Below are 26,410 nucleotides of genomic sequence, written 5' to 3'. Positions count from 1 at the left end.
GTCAATCCATGATTCATTTATTTTGAGACAAAGTAGCTTTGGCAGACATGACTGTACTGTATATCACGGCTGGCTTATTGGTAAGGTAACTGGCTGTACACTCAGTTTTTCATATGACCTATGGTGGATGGCCAGGTCCCATGCCTGGCCAGAAGAGGGCTGATGCCTTGGTTTGTATGGAAGCTCAACCCTACTGGGGCCCATGGCCACCACAGGGGGGTGCCCAGAGGATTGTGGAGCCCTGGACGTCAGCACTTCCGCCACACCAGGTCATCAGAGAGCACCTGGAGCACATCCAGGTGATTATAAAAGAGGCCACCTCTCTCAAGCAGACGAGCTGGAGTTGGGAGGAAGAAGGCAACGCTTGGGAGGAGAGGTGGAAAGGCGGCAGGAGAAATCCAGAAAAGAGAGAAAAGAACGAAAGAAAGGTGGTGCATGGGCACTGTGTTGTGTGCTGAACTTTTATAATTAAATGCGTGAGTTTGGAACATTCTATGTCTGCCTTTTTGTGTCAGGGCTGAACTTACCACAGGCCATGCTATTCATTGTAACAGCAATCATATCATATCATTACCTGCTCCAGGTGATAGTGTGGACCTGCCCAGACACTGGCGCCTTACCCCTAGAGTACAGAGGAAAAGTGCTATATTGTCATACTTGATCTTGCACTCTCAGGAACACCGCCAGATAGTCTTTAATGACTAGGTGGTAGGGTCTCGACACGTCAGGAGGGAGGCTGCTCTACCAGCCAAGGAAGTTCTGCAGCATCGTAATTGCATAAGTGCCATATGCACATTTAAAAGTTTATAAAGGGTAAATGGTATAGAAATGTGCATACACCAGGTTTTATAAACAGATTTTGGTTTTTTTTGTGTACACATTTTCTTGTTTTATTTGGCATGTGTATATTTCCTCGCTTGAATCAATCCAAAATTTTATAGTGACCCCTAGAGAGTGGCAATGTGGTCCATGTGAGTTGGTTATACAACTATATATTTCATTGTCCTCTGTACACCTGATAGTACTATTACTACATTATGAAAGTTATGAAAGTGGCATCATCGCACCCCCATGTTTTGGGATTTTTCCTGTTTTGGGCACAGCCATTTTGTGCTACAGATCTTAGGCCACATTCACCTTTAACATAGTTAGATGCTCACTGCTGGTCACATGGTTGTAGAATGTGCCACCATTGGATATTTACTACTTTAAAATGTTTGTATACAGCACTCAGTGTCTCATTTGAACTCCATGTTTTTTATAACAATAACTAAGGGTAAAAAATACAAATTAGTGTACGGATTTTACTTTTGCTTCTTGATGTATAACTGTACTTTTGAGCTTTGAATTTTGTCTCTAGCCCTTTATTGATTTTTCTTACCTTTTGTAGGTTCCTGACCATGTCTTAGTGTTGCCCTTATTTCTGGTATTACAGTATTTCTAACTTTCCAAGAAGACCCCTTTTGTGACTTCTTTTGAGATTTCAGTCCCTGGTTTAGTTTGCGCCTACTGTATATACTCGCATTTAAGTTCTGCCGCGGATAAGTCGGGCTTGATTTTACCATATAATTTCTGGTATTTTATAATGTCGGTCGTATAAGTCGAATACAGAAAACTCACGCTATTGATCTAAGAGATTATGACATGCTAACACCCACCTGAGAGAGTAACCACGGAGCACACTGCCTTTGTTTCTATGTATTGTGCCTACGTGACCACGTGGTAACACCCAAACTATTCCAAAGCGACGTTTGTACTGGTTTGTATTTTTTGTATCTCACACTCTCATACACCTTTATTGAAAGAGCATCCTTTATCTACGATGGAGCGTTCGATCTGAAGAAAATATGAAGCTGGTTTTAAATTAAAAGTCATTGAAGTGCAAAAGAAATTGGTAACTGCACTGCTGCAACAAAATGTGATGTGTCTGAGAAACTGATGCGAGATTGGAGGAAGCAAGAAGATGTAAAAAAAAATGTAGGCCTAAGTGTCGCATTTTTGAATGGGCGTATAAGTCGTGGTCTGATTTTATGAAGACCTGCCATATATGTGAGTATATATGGTACTTCTTATTCTGCTGGTATTCTGACCTTTTGCCTGTTCTTGACTTTGTATAGTTCACTCCTATTAAGCTCTCCATTTCCAGGTATTATTATTTTCCGACCTCTGCTTTTTGGTTTTTAATGCAAGCTAGATTTTAACCAGTCAGGTTGGGGAGTATGCACTGGTACAGCTCGTTGCCTCAACCACCACACGGCGAAATAGCTCATGATCCTGGTTGGCAACTCCCCCAGGGCAGAGACACGGTCCAGTCCCACCCCCCAGAATTGACCATCTATCTGCCGCAGCCAAGTGTTTCATGGACATCCCCTTGGTCTGGTCTAGCCACTCGGGTTCTCAACCTGAGGAGCAAGAACACACTCCTGAACCTCAGAATCAACTGGGAAAAATGCAGAGGTTCTATCACCACTCTGCACAGCACTCACAGTACCAGTGTAAAGGCCAGCCATGATATCGAGCAACTTCAGGGGGATCCAGCAAATAATCAGGATGTACCACATGGCAACTTGATCATCTGAGTAGAACGCTTTATGAAAATCGACAAAGGCTGCAAAGAAACTCTGACGATATTCACGCTTGCACTCCATGAGAACCCTTAGTGCCAGAATACAGTTGATAGTAGACTTCTTAGGCATAAAACCAGACTGCTCCAGTCGCTGCTAGGTGAGCAAGTGATCAAGGATCCTATTGAGGACGACCCTAGCAAGGACCTTACCCGGCACTGAAAACAATGTCATCCCCCTGCAGTTGCCGCAATCCAGGCGATTGCCCTTTTCCAGATAGGAATTTGTTTGTTTGATTTTGTTGTGTCTTCCCTTTCCTATTTCAAAGGTTGGACATCTCACTGAGGGCACCAACATTTTTATATCATGTGCTTATTAACCAATCAACATCACAGCAACCAGCATGAAGTGCTCATAAAGAAGCAACACATAATGGTGATGTCTGTAATAAAATCAGGCATCAAATGGTGATGAGTAGAATTCTTGTCTGCATACTGAATACTTTGTTTTTTGTAATTATTCTGTGTTTCTTTTGAGCATTGCTAATTTCTTGATAATTTTAATGGCAGCAGCCATATTATCTAAAGTAATGGCACACGTTGCCAGTCACGTGATGGATGATGTCATCATGTCAGTACTCTGCATCCAAGCTGTTGGAGTGAACCTAAAACTTAAGCTGATTTTGGTAGATTTAGTTACCGAAACAAAAAAATAGAATTACTGGCAGGATTAGGACTTTAGCTTGGATTTTTAGTCTTTGACGGTTGATTTTTCCATGTGTTTTGGTTATTGACCAAATTTGATTCCTCTCTTCGCCTTTCCCAAATCATATCTTTTTGTTTCCTGATCATTTTCCTCCTTTAAAGTTTTTAGACTTACAGTTTGATGTTTTTCAAGTCAGAGCTATTTCTTCACAAATGTGCTATATATGCATTTGTCTTGCAAAATTAAGTTCCTAAGTTCGGCATCTTCTCTAAATTTTAAAAACTATCTTGCCTGCTTTGGTGGTTTACATTGGAAACAGCAGGGCATGAGTACAGCCAGAAAACAAAAGCCTTAAAACTTACCGAATACTCCCTGTTTGAGTTGTGATAAAAGAAAACATCTCTTTGATGTTTCCAACGCAGGTTTGTGACAACAAAAGGGATCTGGGAATAATCATTTTATCACATTGTATTTCTTACACCATTTTTCTCAAGGTAATGTTCTGATTGCTTGTGTGAGTCCTCACATAAACATGGAAGTACATCAAAACTAAACCTACCACGTGGTATGAACAATTTATTGTGCTAGACCTTTCGAGAGTAAACCACTCCCTGGAGTGGGGGTGAAATGTTCTTGCGGAAGACAACAGAGGGTCTTCTTTTAAAATTGCTGAATCTCATAATATTGGTGGAAGATCCACTTCATCAATCACTAATGTTTAGCACCCACATGGATGATGCGACAGCAGCCATTATTGCGCCAGTACCATCACCACACATTAGCTATTAGGTGGTGAAGGGGTGTGAGACAGTTAGCCAATTAGAGACAGGGGATGATTAGGGGGCCAGAATGACTAGGCCTTAGAGGGAAATTCAGCCTGGACTTCGGGATACACGCTGCTCTTTATGAAGGTTAGATGAAGACTTCCGTTTTACATTTCATCTGAAGGAGGGCATTACTTTACAGCACAGTGTCCCCCATCACTGCACTGGGATCCACATTCAGACCACAAGGTAAGTGCCCCCTGCTTGGGTCACCAACACTTCTTCCAGCAGCAACCCAAGCTTTTCCTACTTGGTCTCCCATTCAAGTACTGGTCAGGCCCAAACATGCAAGACACAGATCAATGTGCAACAGCGGTTTTGGCTTGACAAATGAACATATTTGGTAAGATTTAAGGCTTGTATTTTCGGGCTGTGCACAATCCCTGTTAATTTCAGCATAAAATGCCAGTGTGGACAACATTGGTCATTGGAACACAATTTTGCACAGCAACTGTATACAGTATAGCATGTTGGTGAAGAAATAACTTTGACTTGAAAAATACCAAACCTACCATTTAACAATGACAAGATGATGTCACCAAAATAACATTAAAATAAATAAACCACATTAATTATAAAGGAAAGAAACATGACTTTAATGGATTCCTAACAATTTGCTCCTAGGCATATTTGTGGGTGAACTTTGCATTGTCTCCCTTCAGATGGCTGTGCAACAATCAGGCTTTGTCCTTGACTATTGGCTTCTCTCCATTTATTAAACTATTGATGCTTTTGCCAACATGCTGCCCTGCCGCCTCTGGAAACTTTGTTGAGTATTTAGCTTTGTTAGTGCTGGAGGAAGCAAATAACAAACTGTCAGCTAAACCGAAGATGGTGAACTCCCTGAAGGGTCCTTTATCCATTTCTTTTGATCCTCCTCCTCCTCATCAGAAAGATATGAAATTTTGTAGATATTAGATAAATGTATTACATTTTTGATAAATAAAATGACATGAATAATAATTGCAGTGTATAAAATAATGCAAAAAGGCAATACTAAAAGCTGAATGCTCTTATTCTATAGCTTAATTATTTGAATTTTGTGGTACTTTACAATTTCCTTTCTCTGTCTGGCTCAAGTCTTTAATCTGATACCGTTACATATTTATTGCCTTTGTTTATTACCACAGCTTTGCTTAGTCATCTGTTTCTGCTGCTCGTATCTTGTACTTCATTATTATTGCATTTTGGATGCTTTTTCACTAGAAGTGCCATAAATACCATAAATTGGACAGAAATAACCTAAAAAATTACTTGTAAAACTTTATGCTTGCTTGCAGCTGTCACTTTGCTTTGTGTCAAGTTGTTGATGCAGCTGACAGTGAACTGTAATTCCCAATCTCTTCTCTGTTCATCTGATCATTAAGATAATTTTTTTACTCGAATTTGTCACCAATTGGGCTTACTAAAAAATACAGAGAATGTAGGATGGATTATTCCTAGTGTATCAGATACTCAGGATCATTTAAGCATCCCCTGCTATTTGGAGATCACCACAAACATTAATTCAAGCAGTAAGATTAAGCTTCCTTTCAGCAGTTCATGGTACCTCATGTGAGAGAGATACTACAGCAACTCCTCAGACACAAAAGTTACCATGGCTGGCATTGAAGTTAGGACTACGAGGAAGTGGAGGGTACAGGACACAGCTGTCCAGGGTGAGTTACGAGTACACCTCAGTCCGATGGTGGGATCAGTGACAGGAATTAGTAAGATTAGGTTTGAGGCGATACCACCTATTCTAGAAGGAGGTGTGTTTAAGTATGGAGGAACTAAAATACTGTATGATGCAGGGGATTCCACAGCAAGGAGCATGGACTGGGTGGATACAAGAAATGGACTGAGAGGTTTGGGAAGTTGAGCCATTTCATATCAGATTTCCAGTCCACTCAATCTATGATGTCTTCCCAAGTCCATCCAAAGTTTCCTACTGGGGTGGGAGTGACACATAGTTTCTTACAAAAAAACGCTCTAAGGAGCAGGCGAGGCAAAAGGAGTTGACTGAAAAGGAAAAGGCAGTCCAGAGGCAAACAAATCAAACAATGGTCTAAAACAGAGCAATTCCAATTCCAATAATGCGAAAGCATAGAATAAATCCTAGAGAACTCATCACACCACAAGTGTATTCAATGAACCAGGAGGGACTGTGGGTTATCCTCAGCTTATACAGGGCAGAGGGCAGTTCCTTGCGGTGATGGGCAGGTGGATCCACCTCTTGGAGGAGCACCCACAAAACACAAGGAACATAACAGAAGATACTTGGACGTATAGAAACTAAATACAGTGAAACCTCGGTTTGCGAGCATAATTCGTTCCGGAAACATGCTCGCAGTCCAAAGCACTCGTATATCAAAGTGAATTTCCCCATATTCCCCAATAAATAATGGAAACTCTGATGATTCGTTCCACAACCCAAAACTATTCATATAAAAATGATTAATACAAAATATAAAGTAAAAATACATAAAACAAATTAACCTGCACTTTACCTTTGAAAAGAATCATGGCTGGTGTGAGTGAGTTTCTAAACTCTTGTGGGATTCAACCCAACGGGACGACATGCGGAAGAGCATCCCAAGGCAATCGCAGTCTCCCAGCGCTGTAGCAGAGAGCGAATCCGAAAAGATCGCGGACATGCTATATGTGCCTGCCGTCGATGGGTGATACAAGGAACAAGGAACATTATAAATGCGCAGGGCACAGTATTACTTGGCCACGACCCTGCCTGACTGCTGTGTCTGTGTATAGGAGAGTGGCAGATCCTGCTACAATAAATAACCGCGCTGTTGCCGTTTCAAGCTGAATAAAACTGGTGTTGCTAAAGTACTGAGAATCAGCTTCATGTTTTGGGATGCAAGACGGGGACTCGCACGTCACAGCGCACACGCACACACACACACACACACACACAGTCACAATGCTGTAGTAAATAGTATACGCTCGTACGGATGTTGACTATATGAGTGAAGCACGCCGACTCAGACAGAGAATAGGAGACGATTGCCCACAATCCCGCAGCGAGAGAGAGAGAGAGAGAAGAACCATCAGCTCAGTTGTAATCACATGACACTCAGCAGACAAAGCGTATACATACTACTCATATTGCAAGACCTCGCTTGTTTATCAAGTCAAAATTGATTAAAAATTTTAGCTCGTCTTGCAAACCAAGTTGTAATTATAAACCAAGTTACTTGCAAACCGAGGTTCCACTGTAATTGGCAAATATCATATAAAAAATGAACAAATCATCATAAATGAGAGTTGAGAACACCAGCCAGGGAGGAACCATGGCTGAAATATGACAAAGAACATCATTGAGGCAGCAGACAAAACGTGTCAAGATGGCTGTGCATCACGTCAGGGGGATCAGAGGACAACAGGTGCTGCTTGGTCACAAGTCAGGACCTAATCAGCTCCAGCTGGGTCACCTGGGCAAGGGGGTATGATTGTGGAAAGACCCAAATCACCCTATAACCCCAGGTATAATCACTGAGGATGTGACCAAGTGCGTCGCAAGATGTGTGAATTAACTAACAAAAAACTTAGGCTTGTTTTATTATTCTATAGCAATTTAAAGATCGGCCTGAATAAAAGGATAAGTGTCTGTGTATCTGTCCATGCTATGCTATGAATCTGTCATTCCAAAAGGTGGATTATTACAGAAATTTGTAGTAGCAAAATGCATTGCATTTGTCATTCCAGTAGAAGGCACATCACAAACATTAACTCTGCTTTTATAAATTGCATCTAGCAAAGAGCATATAACAGAGACATACGTACTTCATTTGTCATTCCAACAGACAGTGCATCAAAAAACAGAAACAGTGCTTTTACATATCCCATACCAAATGGCATATAAAAGAGACATGGTTCACTACAAATGTTAAGGCTGAGCACAGCTAGTATCTAATACTGTTTTTCACATAGAATCATGGGGACAGTTAAACTGTTAGTCTATGCTCAAAAATACCACTTATTAGTTAAGACAACCCCCCCTCTAATATGGCAGGGCATATTGTGGACAAAAGACTCATGGGGACTGATCAGTAACTGCTGGGTGACAACAGCTTCATAACCCAGTATGATGCCATTTCTGAACAAGAAGGCTGTTGGTAGAATAAGACATGTCTGTGAGCTCCCTCTCACATCGACACCACGCTCTGCTTATACGTATCTTGGATCTTATTACTGTATGTAACTGAAGACTATTCTCACCACTAGATAACATCTCACTCAGTACAAATACGTCTCTTTTTGGCAGTGAACATACCTTTCTTCTTGGCAGAGCACACAAATGCAATAATAAACCCCAAGGCAACTCCAGTCACCATGACCAGTAGGGGAGCCACTATAAACACAACTTTGGGGACACTCTCTGGAATAAAACAAAACAAGACACAATTATTTACACTAAATGTGTTTTAAAATTTCATATTAATGGGCCAAGTAATAACTAAAAAAATGCATGATGGCAAAAAATTTATTAGACTGTGGTCCTGGCCCTTGTCATTATTACTCCAATAAAATGAAAACAATAACAATAATCACTTGAGAAAATCTTGTAAAACATGTCAGTGGCACAGCTAGGTTATTGGCAGAGCCCATTTCTTTTTTTTTAAATTTATATAACACAAAAGGCCTTAGCAGTTAAAAAAAGTGTAATAAAAATAGAGACGGCCATACCAGAATCTTAAAGCAAATGTAATAGGAGACTTACTCAAATGCATCACGGGTGCTGCTGAACACTGAGTATCAGAGATCAGACTAACAAATGAGACTTATTTGTTATAGTGCCTTTACATGGTAATTATTATTCTAAAGCACTGTACAAATCTATAAATATAATAGACATGTTAAGATTTTTTTATATAATACTAGAATAAGGGAAGGTTAAGTGACTGGAACTCCTGCAATTGGCCTCTCAAGGTGTGTGAGGAGATCCAGTACCAGGAACTAACGCCACTGTCCGCCTCTGATCAGAACAATGGTAATCAAGATAAGGTGACATCTTGTTAGCCTCCCACAGACTCGCATGTGGCTTGTCTTTGGCCTGGTCAGCCAAAGATATTTTTGCAAGCCTTGGTGGAACAATCATAATACCCAAAAGGTTGAACTTTCATGCAACCAGACATCCAACTGAAAAGGTTATCATCTCCATTTACGACCAAAGCAGAAGTTTGCAACAGTTTCAAACAGGGACTATCTGCTGTACTTGCACATACACCTATTAGTCAGTGTGTAGCATACCTGTAACAAATGCTGCATTTGGATTCAGACTTATAAAGCACCAATGACGTTACAATAGCGGCTACCTAGAGTGCATCCATTAGTTTAGTGATGGGTAGCAAGAAAGTAACAAATTCTTTGTTTGTGTTGCACGCAATAAGAGTCTAGTAGATGCATTTTGGTAAGCCCTCAAAGCCCCAATTCTAAAACATTACCCAAAGTTTCACTCCTGTCCTTCCTTACTTCCCGTTCTCCTAGTGGGCACCTCTCTCAGCCCAAAAGGAAAATCTGGTACTTGGACTTGAAGCAGAAAAGAGCCAACAATTAAGTGTAGAGTGAGTGGCAATTAGTGTAGACTCACAGGAGAAAAATGAGGTGCACAAGACACTGTGTAAGTAAAAGCAACATGATTGTTTCATTTCTAACCCTCAGGTGATGCATATGATACTGGCCAGCGTGGCTCACCACGTGAGAAATCAAAAGACTGGAGTGTGTAAAAACTAAGAGATCTGGACAAAGGAGCACTAAGTCTCTATGTGTATCTTTTTTGTTTAGTTTTACAGTCTTTTTGATCTTTTTAACTTTTTCATTAATGTATTATGTTTATGGATTTAGTTATGGTTTTGAAATTGAGGTCTTTTGGCATTGATAATATGCTATCTTTCGGACTTTTTTTTCAGTTCTAAGAATTGTTTCAGTCATTTCCTTTAGTTTCTCCAAGTATAAGCTCCTGATTTTTCTTTTGAATATATTTACTTGAGGGCGGCACGGTGGCGCAGTGGGTAGCGCTGCTGCCTCGCAGTTGGGAGACCTGGGGACCTGGGTTCACTTCCCGGGTCCTCCCTGCGTGGAGTTTGCATGTTCTCCCTGTGTCTGCGTGGGTTTCCTCCGGGCGCTCCGGTTTCCTCCCATGGTCCAAAGACATGCAGGTTAGGTGGATTGGCGATTCTAAATTGGCCCTAGTGTGTGCTTGGTTTGTGTGTGTCCTGCGGTGGGTTGGCACCCTGCCCGGGATTGGTTCCTGCCTTGTGCCCTGTGTTGGCTGGGATTGGCTCCAGCAGACCCCCGTGACCCTGTGTTTGGATTCAGCGGGTTGGTTGATGGATGGATGGATATATTTACTTGATTGTTTACTTTGTTTCTTTAATTAATTACTGAGTATTTGGATTTTGAATTTGCTATTAAATGTATTATTAAAAAAACAATTAAATGTGGTTTTGTGTAGGGCAAGATTTTCAGTGGTTTCTCCTTTAAATGAAAAATGATAACAGCTGGATAACAGCAGCTATGGCAGTTGGTGTTTAAACTGCTGTTCTGGTCTCTGAGATGCCTCTGTCACCATTTACGCAGACACAGAATCAGGAAAAAGGGAGGTTGTCACCACAGAGCATAAGGTATGTATAAAGGCTGGGAGACAACCTCAAAGTTCATTTAATAACTGTTACAGTCCGAGCCAGAGGGTGGTGCTGTTGTCTAATGTCTTCTCTCTTCTCCCCTCTGCAGAAAGGATGATTAACAGCTCCTTCATCTCTGACATCACTTCCGCTTTTCACCCTTCTGAACCCGCCCCTTCTGGCTTGCAGACGTCATTAATTGGTTCCAGCACCATCTTGGGGCAGTCTGAAGAAGATTCTCAATTGCACTCAAATGTTTTTCCTCTTTTTTTTTGTCCATATAATATATGGGGATCACTATGGTGCACCAACTCTTTATAGTGTTTCCTGTGTCTTATTACTATATAGTCTTATATATATACAGGGTGAGTCAAAATTATGTTAACACTAATGATACTGCTATGTATATACTAATATACAATTTTTGTGGACAATTTATGTGCCACATATGGTACATGTGTTGAATATGATGGCGAACAGGTTGAAACACTCCTGTAAATTATCTTGCACATATGAAGTATCTTTTGTGAATAAATTGTTTTCTGCCATTCAAATGTTAACATAATTTTCATTTAAAAATAAAAAAAAAATCAAATCAAACTTACACGCACACACATATATATATATATATATATATATATATATATATATATATATATATATATTTATATATATATATATATATATATTGTCATGCACAAGCGCATGGGGAGCAGTTTAAGGACCCGGGCCACATCGCAACAACTCATGCCGAGGATACAGAGACGCCGCACTAACCTTTCTCTTCTTATTTCATCAGCTAGAACGAGGACTCGCTGCCATAACAAAGCCAGGAAAAAACAAAAAGCCACCATACTTCCGGGTTCCCTTCTACCCTCCAGTTCCGGGATGATGATGTCAATCTTCTGTTCTGCATCACAGTTTTCCCAGCATTCCGCTGTTTAATTTCCTGTCCTCCTGTATAAATTTTCCCCCTTCCCTTCATACTGTGTCCTATGTTGACCATTAACTTATTGTGGAGACGTTACTCTTTTTTGTGTTACAGTAAACTGGGGCAGAAACCCCAAAAGTTAAAGCTGTGTCGTTTGCTTTCTTCACAGACTGGCGTAGTCGGCAGGATAACGCCTGAGGATGTCAGAAGGGCAGGACTTGAATGCTGTGTTGAATACCTTGGCGAACGAGCTCCAGGCGGTCAAGATGGACCAGGCTGCCACTCAGGTGGAGCTCGCATAAACAAAGAGGCGGCTGGCTGCCACGGAAGCTGCGAGGCCGGACCTCGCACGTCCTCCACCCCCCCAGATTGTTCCCCTTACAGAAGCCGACGATCTGGAAGCGTATCTGACCGTCTTTGAGAGAACGGCGGCAAGAAATCAGTGGCCACGAGCGGACTTGGTGTCCATCTTGGCTCCCTACCTGAAGGGTCTGGCGCAGTCGGCCTATCACGATCTCCCTAAGCAGGAAGCCGCCCAATATGACCTCCTGAGAGCTGAATTATACAAACACTACGGCATCACCTCCGGCCAGCAGGCGAAGTTATGGTGGCACTGGTGGTTTAATCCGGAGCTCCCTGCTATGGCCCAGGCATTCGAGTTCTGGAGCAAACTCGGGCGCTGGCTATGGCAAGATGTCAATCAAGCCCGCCAGCTGGTTGAGCAGGTAGCCTGTGAGGCATTAGTATATGCCATGCCGGACTACCTCGCCCAGCAGGTCTGGAGACATCCCTTCCGGGATATGAACGGGCTCCTGGAGGTCTTGGAGTGACAACTGGCGGTAAACCAAATCGGGGGGTCTGAGAAGCCTGCTCGTATGGCCTGACAGGGATGGGTTGCCACACAAGAGCCCTCCAGTCATGCTGTCACCACGGAGCCGCTAGCGAAGTCAAGAGACCGGGTGCTCACCCCGCTGCGCTGTTTCAAGTGTGGCGAGGTGGGGCACATCCTTCCCACCTGTCCCCTCAATGCAGAACCAATGGACTGCAGCTACACGAGAGGAGAGAGGTACTGTGTGCCATCAAACCCTCTGGCACTTACGAATACGGGAATGGTGTTGGTGAATGGGCACTCGGTAGTGGCTTTGTTTGATTCCGGGAGCAATATCACCATTGTTGCTCACCGTTATGTTTTACCGCAACAATGGCTCACCAAACGGTCGAGCATAACATGCGTACACAGAGAGACCAGATCATACAGGTCCACAAGGTGTTTTATAACATGGAAGGGGACTCCGAAACAGCTTATGGTTGCGGTGTTGCCTGAATCCCCCTATCCAGTTATATTGGGACAAGACTGATCCAAAACTAAATGCGATAGAACTGTCACCACTCCTGTACACAAGCTGGGTCTACTTATGGATGGTCAGGGGACCTTCAGAACTGCTCCCACTCCGTGCTCATCGGCAACTATTGATGACGTGGACAGCCCAGGAGGACGCCTTTCGGAAACGGACCCCGATCCGGAAGTATAACCGGGTAGGGTTCCGCCACGGGGAGATGCTGCTCCCGGCCTAGGCCCTGTTGTATTAGCTGGCCTAGACTTTCAATTTCGTTCTACGCCGGTGTCATTTAAAAGAGAACAGTGGAACGACGATTCCATGAAATTTTCCCGGAATGCTGTTGTATCCACAGACGACCTGGCATCGTTAGATTCCACACCTCTGGGACCCTACTTTGTCCTAGAAAATGACTTGTTGTACCGAGTTGCGAAACACGGAGGCGAGGTCCAGAAGTTGTTGTTAGTACCGCGAACCTACTGGCGGGAGGTCTGCGACCTAGCACGTGCCCACCTCTTAGGCACCCACCTCAGGGCCGAAAAGACGTTAGAGAGGATTAAACTCCGATTCTATTGGCTCGGGATCAATGAGGAGGTCCACCGTTTCTGTCAGTCTTGCCCAGTCTGTCAGTTACGCCAGATTCCCAGGAGGGACCGAGCTCCTCTAGTCCCGATTCCCCTTATTGACGTTCCCTTTGAGCAGATCAGAGTTGATCTCGTTGGACCCCTAGAGCCTTCAGCCCGTGGCCACAAATATATATTGGTCACGGTGGATTATGCAACACAGTATCCAGAAGCAGTTCCCCTGCGGGCTGCTAACTCAAAAAATATTGCACAGGAATCGGAAGGCTTACTTTCCCGAGTGGGCATACCTAAGGAAGTCCTTACGGGCCAAGGTACGCCCTTTACTTCAGATACGTTCAGGGAGGTGGCCAAGTTACTCCGCATTAAGCATCTCAAAACGTCTGTTTATCACCCACAGACGGACAGGCTGGAAGAAAGGTTTAACCAAACCCTTAAACAGATGCTCCGTAAGGTAGTCAGCACGGATGGAAGGAACTGGGACCAGCTCCTACCTTTAGTACTTTTTGCATATCGTGAGGTGCCACAAGCCTCCTCGGGATTTTCCCCCTTTGAACTTCTCTATGGGCGCCAGCCCCGGGGCATTTTAGACTTACTAAAGGAAGGTTGGGAAGGGGAGGCACTTCCCTCCACATATCTGTTGGAATATATCGCGCAATTACGCGATCGATTAGATAAAATCCGACCTATACTAAAAGATCACATATCTCGGGCTCAAACAGCGCAGGCCCGGAATTACAATAGGAACTCCTCCCTACGCAAATTTCAGTCCAGGAGATCGCGTACTGGTGCTCGTGCTCACCTCCCACTCAAAACTGCTGGCCCATTGGCAGGGCCCGTACAAGGTTAAAGAAAGAAAAGGACTCGTCGACTATTTGGTTATCCAACCAAATCGTCGACCGACCGAGAGGGTGTATCACATGAACTTATTAAAGCTGTGGAAGACCAAGGAGAAACAACCTCTTTCCGAGCCCACCCTCTCCCTTTTCTCCAGAAACATATTGCTTAACCTCGGCAACAATCTGATGTCCCACCAATGACAGGAGCTCAAAGGTGCAATCCTGTCCATCCCGGAAGTGGTCAGTGAAGCACCAGGCTGGACCGCACTGATTCAGCACGATATTGTGACAGACCCAGGAGTGGTTATCCGGGAAAGACCCTACCGTCCCCCGGAGGCAAAAAGGGCTGAGGTGGAGCTGGAGATCCAACGGATGTTGGACATGGATATTATCGAGGAAAGTCATAGCCCGTGGTCCAGTCCCATTGTCCTGGTGTCAAAACTGGACGGCTCTTGGAGATTTTGCAACGACTTCTGACGTCTTAATCAGGTCTCCAGGTTTGATGCCTATATCATGCCCTGAGTCAACGAGCTCCTCGAAAAGGTTGGGAACGGCCCGGTATTTGACTACACTTGACATGACCAAAGGGTACTGGCAAATTCCCTTACCGGCATCTGCTAAAGAAAAAAACGCTTTCAGTACCCTTAGTGGACACTGGCAATACAAGGTTCTCTCATTTGGGCTGCATGGGGCGCCGGCTACTTTCCAGCGTCTGGTAGATAGAGTGCTACGGCCCCACCAGTCCTATTGTGCCGCCTACCTCGATGACGTCGTCATCTTTTCCGGCACCTGGGAGGAGCATGTATTGCAGGTTTACGCTGTCTTCCTGTCATTAGCGAAAGCTGGCCTACGTATCAACCCCCGGAAGTGCTTCTTTAGGTTGAATGAGGCCAAATATTTGGGATACCTGGTAGGAGGGGGAATGGTGAAACCACAGTGCTCGAAAGTAAAAGACATCTTGGAATGGCCCCATCCGATAATCAAGAAACAGGTGCAAGCTTTCTTGGGGTTAGCGAGTTATTACCACGGGTTTGTACCTCGTTTCTCTGAGAGGGCAGCACCCTTGATAAACTTGACAAAGAAGAAAGCCCCTTTGCATGTGGTGTGGAATGAAGCCGCGGAACAAGCATTCAGTGACTTAAAACTGGCCCTCACTTCGGCACCTAAATTGAGAACACCTAACTTTTCCCTTCCTTTTCTCCTCCAGACCGATGCTTCGGACACTGGCCTCGGTGCCGTGTTGAGCCAAAGTATCGACGGTGTCGAACACCCTGTGATGTACCTGAGCCGGAATCTGTTAGACCGGGAAACGAGGTATGCGGTGGTGGAACGGGAAGCCCTGGCAATCAAGTGGGCGGTAACTCACCTGCGGTACTACCTGCTGGATCAGGAATTCACCCTGGTGACGGACCATGCCACCCTCCAGTGGATGGCCCTTCATAGGGAGTTGAATCCTTGAGTTACCAGGTGGTTTTTGGACCTGCAGCCATACAAGTTCACCGTCATTTATCGCCGGGGTAACCTTCAGGCCAACACGGATGCCCTCTCGCAGGCTTACAACCTCTCGGTTCGGGCCACCTGACCTGGTGGGTCTGGGCTGGTGGGGGGGTCATGTCACGCATGAGCGCATGGGGAGCAGGTTAAGGACCCGGGCCACATTGCGACAACTTATGCCGAGGGACAGAGATGGCACACTAATCTTTCTCTTCTTGTTTCATCAGCCAGAATGAGGACTTGCTGCCGTAACAAAGCTGTGAAAAAACAAAAAGCCGCCATACTTCCGGGTTCCCTTCTACCCTCCAGTTCCGGGACGATGACGTCAATCCTCCGTCCTGCATCACAGTTTTCTTAGCATTCCGCTGTTTAATTTCCTGTCCCCCTGTATAAATTTTCCCCATTCCCTTCATACTGTGTCCTATGTTGACCATTAACTTTGTATTGTAGAGACGTTACTCGTTTTGTGTTACAGTAAACTGTTCAAACGTGCAAACGTTCAAAAGTATGGAGACACTCAGAAATATCCATGTTTTGGATTTAAATTGACGCCATTTTTATCAAGATACCACATTAAATTTATTTAAAAATACAGCTAAGAGATTAAGACACTGAAGAAATATCTGCTGAAAATGGGGCTTTGCAGGCATATGTGAGTAAAAAATTAAAATGTAGTCATTTTAAGCAGTAATCGCCATTAGCAACACTAGTAATGTATATATATATATTCATAGCATTCGTATTCTGAATCACAATCTGATTGTATGGGTGGTTACCTACCAGGTAACACTTGTGGTTGGTCTGCAAACATCTGCCATGGTGCCCTCTCAGTTGCGAGAAGCAGATCATAGAATGTTGCATAGTTTACTGTCAAATAATGCAAAGAGTACGCAACACGTGTTTCGCCCTTATTTGGGCTCATCAGGCTTACACACTCACTGCACCCCTCTCGGGGATCGAACCTCGGACGTAAGCGGCGAAGCCTCTTTACGTTGCACCACAGCGTGTGGTTCGTTTATTTGACAGCCTGGAGATCGGGGTAATTACATTCATAGCATTCGTAGTCTGATAGCATTCGTAGTCTGACGTTCGAGGTTCGATCCGAGATTACCCCGGCTGTCGAATAAACAAACCACACGCCGTGGCGCAATGTAAAGAGTCTTCGCCACTGATGTCCGAGGTTCAATCCCCGAGAGGGGATTCTGGCAGCACTTCCAAGTTCCATAATCCAGGGTTCCATAATTGCCCGGGCGCCCCCTGGCAGAGGCCACGGGCCCGAATAGGGATGAGCTTCCCAGCTCTGTTCCGGTGGCCACCATGCAGACCAGGGCGGGTGCCCTCTCGTGACCCAGGGGAGGTATTGTCCCTGTTGTCAATGTCAATGTCAATTTATTTATATAGCACATTTAAAACAACATAGGAATGCTATGGCCAAAGCCGTCTACCACACTCTATATAGAGTTTTCAGCCAAACATTCATGCTGTGAACCTAATGTTTCACCTTATCCCAAATGAGCTCTGTTAGATGAGAGATCCAGGGATTGTGCATGTAACTGGAGTAAACTGGAACCAGTTTGAGATTATATGGGTTTTGTGACTAAAAATCATAAACCAACCTACACATGATCAGATCTGTCCAATGGCACCCTTTCTGATCTTTTTTATTTTTAGACCCTTTAAGATGGTGCTTGATCTGAGAAATATTATGTAATCAATGAGTAAGAATTTGTAGCATATATTTCTTGCTTACCTGTCTCTGGAAAAACATAGTAGACTTCTTTACAAGCTGAATCAGTTAAGTCAGAAGACACCTGTGGGTGAAATAGTCTGAGTTTATTTTCAAATCACATGTCAATTGATAGTAAATGTGCATGATAGACTGAGGATCCCACACATCCCAGTTTTCATCTGCTTTTCCGAGTGCCCTGGTAACTCATTGGAAGTCCAAAGATTTTGGATTTCATTCCCAGGTGTTCCCAGTTTTTGTCTTCAGTGGTAAATGAGCACTGCTGAGCATCATTTCTTAGATATGTAGTACCTTCAACATACACATTCTGACAAATACTCTATCTCATTATAAATTCTGCTTTATTGTAGTGAAAATATATTGTTGTTTGGAATCTGTGTAATCTTTTCGAAAAAAATACCAAAGCATAGGCCAAGATTTAGGCCCAGGCTTAAATCTCCAAGGTAAAAAAGGCTTTCCATTGATTTTAAAGTTTGGCAACAAAAACACTCCTTTCTATTTAGAAATATCTAAGTATTAAGTAAGAGAGACATGTAAAAACTATTACTCTTTGCAAACAATAATGAAGACTTATTAAAAACTTTGAGTAGATACACAAATATCAAAAACTAGGCAACTCAGGTGTTTCAAAAAAGGAAACCCAAAACAAACTAAGCCAAATGCAGAAACTAGAAATCAGTAGTCAAATAACAGTGTAAGAAAAGGACAAAATGCAAAAAAACAACACAAAACAAGTTCTCACAATAGCTCTCCAAAGATGCAGTGCCAGTCTGGAGGACCTGACCTACTGCCTGGGCTTTTATAGGTAGAAGGCGTTCCTCCAACTGTACATTGTGGTGGCCCCACCTCCTGAAACTTAATTTTAAGGGAACAGGTACACATAATTAATCACATAAACATAATTAATAAATAAAACAAATATTCAAAATACAATATATTAAAAGAATAACAAAACATAACGATAATACATTAAACAATAATTTACATGAGCCATGGATAAAACCCTGACTAAACCATAACACTTGAAATATCCTCTGTAAACTCCAGCCCATCAAATCACCAAAAAGACATGAAGTGACTTCATCCATCAGACAACATCTCAATTTCACTTCAAGCATGGGTTTTAAAAATACTGTAGTGTCTTTGTGAGGCTGAGAATTTGAATTTTATTGAATTTAATTAGGATAATAAACATCTCATTGTATATGAGTCAAAATACTGCATTTACACCTGTTAAAGCAGACACCTTACAGATGTTACAAGTTCAAGAAGATTTATTTAATGGCAAAAAACTTATTACAGGTGGGCTTCAGGTTACAAACGGGTTTGTTCCAGGCAGACATTCATACTCCGATTTTGTATTTAAATTGCAACTTGCACTGAAAATGTCCATTGACACAAAAATTGACAAAAATGTATGATGGTTTATTACTTATTGTACAGAAAAAAATCAAATGTATTATAAAGTGACAGTAAAGCAATATTACTATACTTTAAATCAAAAAGCACATAAACTGAAAAAAACACAAAAATGTACAATATGACAACGTTACTCTTAAACATCCTACAGCATTTAATAATAACACAGAACTCATAGAGCTGGTAGAGGTATAGTTATGGAAACAAAACCAGCTACTAATTGGCAACTGATCCCTCAGCAGAGACATGCTGTCTTTGTAGAAGAATTGCTCAGTGTGTCAGCTCCCTGTCCCAGTAGCAGTACCGTTGGATGCTGGGACTTTTCTATCTCTCATCTTAACAACCAGCTGCCCATTGAGCTGCTTGCACTGTGATTGAGATAACTGTGTAGCTGCATATTTGGTACTCACAAAGACACAAAGTGATTGAAAAGAGTGATAAAGTTCTCACTGTGCTGTCTGCTCCTCATCATTAACGATCGTTCCTCTGCATTATCTATGTCAAAACTAATTTGGTTCGTTTGTAAGTAAAAAAAATCTAAGTTGCTAGAAGAATTGTAATTGCAATACAGTTAAAATGAAAAACATTTGGAGTTTTATTCACTTATTTGTTTCTGTCGAATTGTATGTTTTTTTATGTATCACACATATAAAATATTGTCAAATGACCCTGCTGCCAAAACATGGCAAATACTGATGGCACAGAGATTAGCCTTGTCCTATTACATTTTAACAATGACTACAAGATTTTAATTCATGTGTTAGCCAGTAGATTAGGAGAGTACAAATATATTGTGTGTGACACCCGAACTCCACAAAAGGAAGATCAGTTGATGTTAATAGTATATTAGATGTGATACAGAACAGTAAATGAGGAAGATTTGTTCATTTTCTTGCTTTCATTTTTACAGACTTTTTGGTAGATTAGAGCATAACATTTTGTTTAAAATAATATCTTGAATTTTTCTCAATATAATTGAACTTATGCATAGAGATATCAGCACCTGAATTTCGAATGTAAATTAAACTTGGTCAGATGGTTGAAATTAAGTGTGGTTTAAAGAAATGTAGCATTATATTTACACTCTGGAACTGTGAGGTAGGGTGGCTCAGTGGTAGCGCTGTTCATGTTCTCCCTGAGTCTGCATAAGTTTCATCTGATTCATCCAGTTTCCTCTAAAAAACATGCAGGTTAGGTGAACTGGTGTTGTTGGGTGTGTATGTTCGCTCTGTGATGGACTGGTGTTCTGTCCAGGTGTTTTTCCTGCCTTGAGCCCAGTGATTGTTGGGATAGGCTCTAGCTGCTTAGTGACCCTGACCCGGATAAACAGGTTTGGAAGATGAATGGCTGGAGCTAAGGCAAGGCTAAACATTGCTCAAACCACAATTCAGCAATCAGTCTCTTTTATTCTTATTATAAACTAATATTGTATTACACACATATTTACGGTGCGTGTGTGTAGTATGTATTGTTATTACATATATGTATATTAAATGTGGAATAGTTTTTGTTAGTGACACTGGGGCTGACAATGAATCTTAAAAAGAAATAGAGAATGTTCCACAGTACATTTCTATAAACGAATTTTACATCATGTACATCATAGCAACACCTTACATTATTTAGTCAATAAGCAGTATGGCAGTAACATCTTATCAGTGTTCTGCTTTGGAATTCTCATGCTTTACTGCTACAGTATGTGGGGGCTGTGTAATGTCACAGGTTTCGAGGCTTCAGTTGACATTTCAAGGAGGGGACTGAATTGGATACAACACCAGAAAGAGACCTCTGAAGTGCACCATGCGAGTTCTCCTTCATACTCCTTATAACGTGTTCACCTTCTATGTCTGAAACAGTATTTTTTAGCAGATGTTCCAAGTGAATTAGTTTGTGTGTTGCACAGAACCTTTTGCACAGGATTTTGATGGATCATAATGCACATTTAAGTGATAACCTGGAGCCTCATGTATAACACCATGCGTAGAACTCACACTATAACATGGCGTAAGCACAAAAGTGGGAATTTGCGTACGCACAGAAAAATCCAGATGCATAAATCTGTGTGTTTGCCAACTTCCACGTTCTTCCACGTTCTTCCGCTACATACAGTGTGAAAAGTAATGCACGTGCATGCACCTGCTGCCCCACCCAAACTCCTCCCAGAATTACACCTCTTTGAATATGCAAATCAATATAAATAGCCTTAAACTCAACGTTCTGTGAAAAGACAATGGGAAAAGCATGGGGGAAAACAGAAGAATTTCAGCGAATACCAAGTGGACGCAAGGAAAAACTTACTATTCGTTGGTTTAAACAGTGATATAATCAACAAAAGGAAGTTGGTCGAGTGACATATAGTGTCGGAGAAACTTGAAAGCTCAAGTTCACAAAGTCGCACAGTGCCCGAAATAAAAAAGTTGTCACATATCAAAGTCACTATGAAAAGGCGAGTCGTAGCCCACCATCTGAGTGTCATATGAAAGCTTATTAGGGTACAGAGAAAAAAAATAGGCACACAGTGGGAAAAAAGCTCAAAATGTCAACTTTAATCTTGGAATTTCCATTTCACAAAGTAGAACATCATAAACTTCATCTTAAATTTGTTTAATTTAGTAGTTTCTCAAATCCCATCGTAACTAAAGTAGCACGTTAAATGCTTTGTTTTGTATTTGATCTTCTATGTGCTCTATGTGTGTGAATTACTACGTGCTTCCGGGCTTTCTCTTCCTCTGACTGGACACAGAATCCATTACATTCGTAATATTACAGGCTCCCTGAATAATTAAAATAGTGAGATGTATACATGATATCTTTTTCATGATGATAGGAATGAAAGCATGTTATTAAACATGGGAACACGGTGGCGCAGTGATTGTTCATGTTTCACGCAAGATGCTTGCTGCGCCATGCACGACCTTCGATGAAATAATTTATTGCAGCAGTACTGTCTCTTTCAAATGTACTACCTACAATTCCTGTCCTTACTTTTCTTTCTCCAAATATCCAATCGCCACACAATCAGCTCTGTAATAGACGTTAAGCCATCTGTAAGCTTAGAACGACGATTCTTCAAAACGTTTAAGGAACATTGAAATATCTTCGTAGTACATGTTTAATTATTCTATCCATCTATCCTTCCAGTGTCGCGCCAGCCCAGCAAGAATACAACACAAGGTAGGAACAATCCGTGAACTGGCCAGCGCTGCTGCACCGTGTCCTCACATGTTTAATTATTAACAATATAGATTATTTAAATGAAGTTAAAGTTTTATCTGTATAATATAATCAACATATTTTGCTGCATTTCATCTTAAAAATGATATCATCATCATATGTAAATACGTGCTTTATAAAGTGCCACAGGTTCTGCAATATTATAACTGTAATGCAAGTTTACAGTGAGATGATTGTACTTATAAGTAAACAGTTCTACAAGGAGCACTTGATGGACTGATTGAGTGTGTTTATAGTTCTTGGGATGAAACTGTTTCTGAACCGCGAGGTCCATACAGGAAAGGCTCTGAAGCGTTTTGCCGTGGCTGAGGTAGCGTATGCTTGATGCTGTATACCGATAATTCTCTTTCCGATCAGCTGCTGCTGTGATTCCAAACTCAGATACAGTGATATAAATACTCAGAGTGGTGAAGTGAGAGTAGTATGGAAAAAGATGTTCCGCTGTGGCAAACCTTAATGGGAGCAGCTGAAAGAAGAAAAAGAAGGTGCAGTGAGAGTAACAACACTAAAGCAGTTATGATATTTGGAATACTATGGCTATTCCCTGGACCATTATATTGCTACAGGTTAATTACAATCAGATGCATTAAACTAATAAACAATATGCAGTTAGTTTCAGTGTATTTATAAAGCTGCGTCTGGGATGTGGATCTAAGTAAGAAAGGGTAACTACACAGGAACAGTAGCACTGCTTTGACGCTGGGTGCCGCCAATCTGTAAAATCGAGCAGAGAACTTGCGTATGCCAGGGTATGAGGTACCGTGGAAATGTGTGTTGTGGCACGCGGCTGGGGGTGGTACCCAGCCGGGACGCCCAAGAGGACCAGAGGAGGGCTCACGCCTCCTCTAGACCACGAGGGGGTGACCACCCTGGTTGCTTTGGGGGCCACGGGTGCGGAGCTTTGAAGTTCAACCCTGTTGGGGCCTGTGGTCACCGCCAGGGGGCGCCCAGATGCCTTGGCAGCCCTGGACCTCAGCACTTCCACCACACCAGGAAGTGCTGGGGGGTAGAGGAGCAGGGACACCCCCGGAGTGGTTCCGGGGACCTATAAAAGGGGCCGCCTCCCTTCATTCGGGGCTGGAGTCGGGTGGAAGAGGACAAGGTCTAGTGGAGAGAGACAGAGGTGGTCCGAAGAGGAAAAGGCAAACTGCGGATTTGGCCTGGACTAGGGTGATTGGTGCAGTGGCACTGGGGATTGTGCTTTACTTATTGACTTGTAAATATTGTAAATAAACGTGTGTTGGGTGCAAACACGATGTCAGTCTGTTTGTGTCCGGGCTGTTTCCCACAGCGTGGCTTTACGCCAAGTTTAGGTTTTATGCATAGCGATTTGAGCGTGGAAATGTTCGTACGCAACATTTCTGTGCGTACGCACCGTTTATACATGAGCCCCCAGTTGATTAAGACATCTAATAGGTTGCTTTTAAAAAAATGTAAAAAAAATTGCTGAAAGAAATAATAATAATATAATGGGAGACAATATAAGGGCTCAACTTATGGTAATTACCTGCCAAACTAGGGGTTGGCACTGTTCTATAATGCCTTTTCTCTTCCACTACAGGATGAAAGTTTGATGACCACACCATCTCTAATGTCACTGCTGTCATTCAACCTCCTGGACCCGCCCCTTCCTGCCTGGGTCAGACTCCTCCATCTTTAAACTAGTCTGCTTCTTGACTCCTGAAGAGATGTTCTTGTGTTTACTTTTTGTTCTTTATTTCATCCCATTACACAGGGTTCTCTATGATGCTACAAATCTTTTTTTGACATTTTGCTGTGAGGCGCCTGTCACGCAAGCTGGTGACCCTTAGAGACTTCTGTTCTGAATGGGTTGTGACATTGGGTCTGCCAGATCTCTTCCTATCAGAGTTTCAATTTAAATTGCCTTTGAATTATGTGGGTCACTGTACTTACTGACACTGATATTTTTGCAGTTTCTCTAAATGAAAGGCCTACTCTTCTAAGTGTAATCATGCTCAGTCTCATTTAATTTATTAATTGCCGTTTTCTTGCCATTACCACTGGAATTTATAACTATCTACGGTGTAATATTGTCCAAGTACTACTTCAGAGCGTGTAGTAACACAGTCTGTTCCAACTCTGCTTTAATATTAGAACCCCTGAAGCCTATGAATAAACTCGGAATCCCGGGCCACCTTAAATTCCTTTGCATCTCTCCATCAGCATCTTTTGTTTTGCAAATGTACTCCGTGTTATGGAGCATGATACTGAAAATGCAGTACAAGCAAGAAAAAAAAATGTTCAAATGACAATTCATACTCAAGTGGCATAGCGCAGGGGTAGGCAACGTCGGTCCTGGTGAGCCGCAGTGGCTACAGGTTTTCATTCCAACCCAATTGCTTAATTAGAAACCAATCATTGCCAGTCTCAGACCTTATTTAATTTTATGGCTTGTTAGTCGGTGCAATGTAAGGCTTTTATATCGTAGATTTTTTTCCTTTCCAAGGATATCATCCAAATGATATGAAGCCTAAAACAGATCATTTTCAGTCTGTCACATTTTTCTATTAAGTGTTTTATTAAATCAAACAGTGCATGATGAACACACACAGATGTAATTGGAAAAAAGCTAGCTGGAGAACTGCTGGCTGCTTTGTCTTTTACATCTTATTGCTAATAAGGAGCAATTAAAACACTGAATGCAGCAGTTTAAGATTGAAATAAGCAATTAAGGTTGGAGAACCTTAACAAGCGAGACCACTAAAATGAAGCATCAAAATGTCACTTAAGCAATATGTGCTTCATCAGCAATAATTGAGTTCTCGTTAAGGAACTGGGTTGGAACAAAAACCTGCACATACTGCGGCTCACCAGGACCGACGTTGCCTACCTCTGGCATAGCGTTTTCAAATAGTGACATTTTCATCTATGAATGTGTGTGTGTGTGTATGTGTGCGAGTGAGACAGAGTCAGATTTGATCTCATTCAAGTGGCTACTGGACTATAAAATAAACATTTTTTCAAAGGTATGTGGTCTTTTATTCAAGAATAAAACTGAATAACAAAAAATTCAAATGTCAACAAGATACCAAGCAGATATGATTCACCAGCATTTGTATGTCTGCTTCTATCCCTTCAGCGATATCTTTTAAAGGTAGCAAAACTTTACACCGGCTGTTCCAGACTGAAATCAAAGGCTGCTTCTTTCTGGGTGCATACACCGTCATCATAACACTGCCAGATCTAAACACTAGCGTGGTGAATTGCTCATGTACTGAAGTGACTTAAGCTGCAGGCTAAACTCCCATTTTACTTATGCTGCCAAGCAGAGATGTATTGTGGTGCAGCAGTCTATTAGCCGGCAAAGCGCTGTGAAGAAGCTGTCTGTTGTTACGGTTTTGCCTTTGTCCGCAAAGAGTTCCATAAGCTATATGACCACAGTCTCAGAAAGTCTTTGCCCTGAGTTGTAACTCAAAACACAGTTCTCAAGAAAACATTGCCAGATGTCCAAGATTAGCAAATTTGTCATTTTTCAGGGGTGTCATTGTTGTCAAAGCCCAAATGCTGCATGGTAGTCTAATAGCAGTTACAGGACATTGTATCTTGTGAAAAGAATGGAGATAAATGCCATCAACTCAGAGAGTACGTTGTACCATGTGAATGTCACTGAGAGAATAAAACTAAATAATAAAAAAACAAGCGATAACTTTAACAAGTAGCCAAAATTTACACCGGGTGTTACAGACTCAAATCAAATGTATGTTTTTATTAAATTATAGTAATAATAATAGCAGCTCACTACTCAAAACGCAGAGCGGCCAGCCTCGAACCCGGAACTTTTGGGTTATAAGACAGCAGGTCTTACCTCTACACCATCCAAGTATTCATACCAACGTCCTATCAATTGACATTTGAACTTGGGTTTTTAACTCATTGACAGCAACATGTAAATCAAATGATATTTTTTCTTTGGTTATATTCTTGAATAAAAGAATATTTATTTAATATTTGGACTAAAGTCTTCACACATTATATACACTTCTCATCATTATTAGTATAACATGGAAAACGTTTTTGCTTTAGGTATGTGTTCAGCATTTCTTGCATTTCTCGTATTTCCTTTCATCATACACTTACCCGGATCTTTATAGATA

General features: G+C 42.1%; 1 protein-coding gene across 1 annotated transcript in view; it reads right to left on the bottom strand.

Moving 5' to 3' along the window:
• The window catches only part of LOC114661320 (interleukin-17 receptor D-like), a 78,763-nt gene that overhangs the window by 8,537 nt on the left and 43,816 nt on the right, over window positions 1-26,410 (bottom strand). The window contains exons 10-11 of the mRNA XM_051933981.1: window positions 17,646-17,706; window positions 8,364-8,468 (exon numbers count right to left, since the gene is read on the bottom strand). Coding sequence (XP_051789941.1) covers window positions 8,364-8,468; window positions 17,646-17,706 — 166 coding nt within the window. The remainder of the gene's footprint in view (window positions 1-8,363; window positions 8,469-17,645; window positions 17,707-26,410) is intronic.

This window comes from Erpetoichthys calabaricus, chromosome 11 (assembly GCF_900747795.2).
Source record: "Erpetoichthys calabaricus chromosome 11, fErpCal1.3, whole genome shotgun sequence".
Lineage (NCBI taxonomy): Eukaryota > Metazoa > Chordata > Cladistia > Polypteriformes > Polypteridae > Erpetoichthys > Erpetoichthys calabaricus.
Note: the sequence above shows the minus strand (reverse complement) of the source record. Positions and strands in the feature narration are given on the sequence as shown.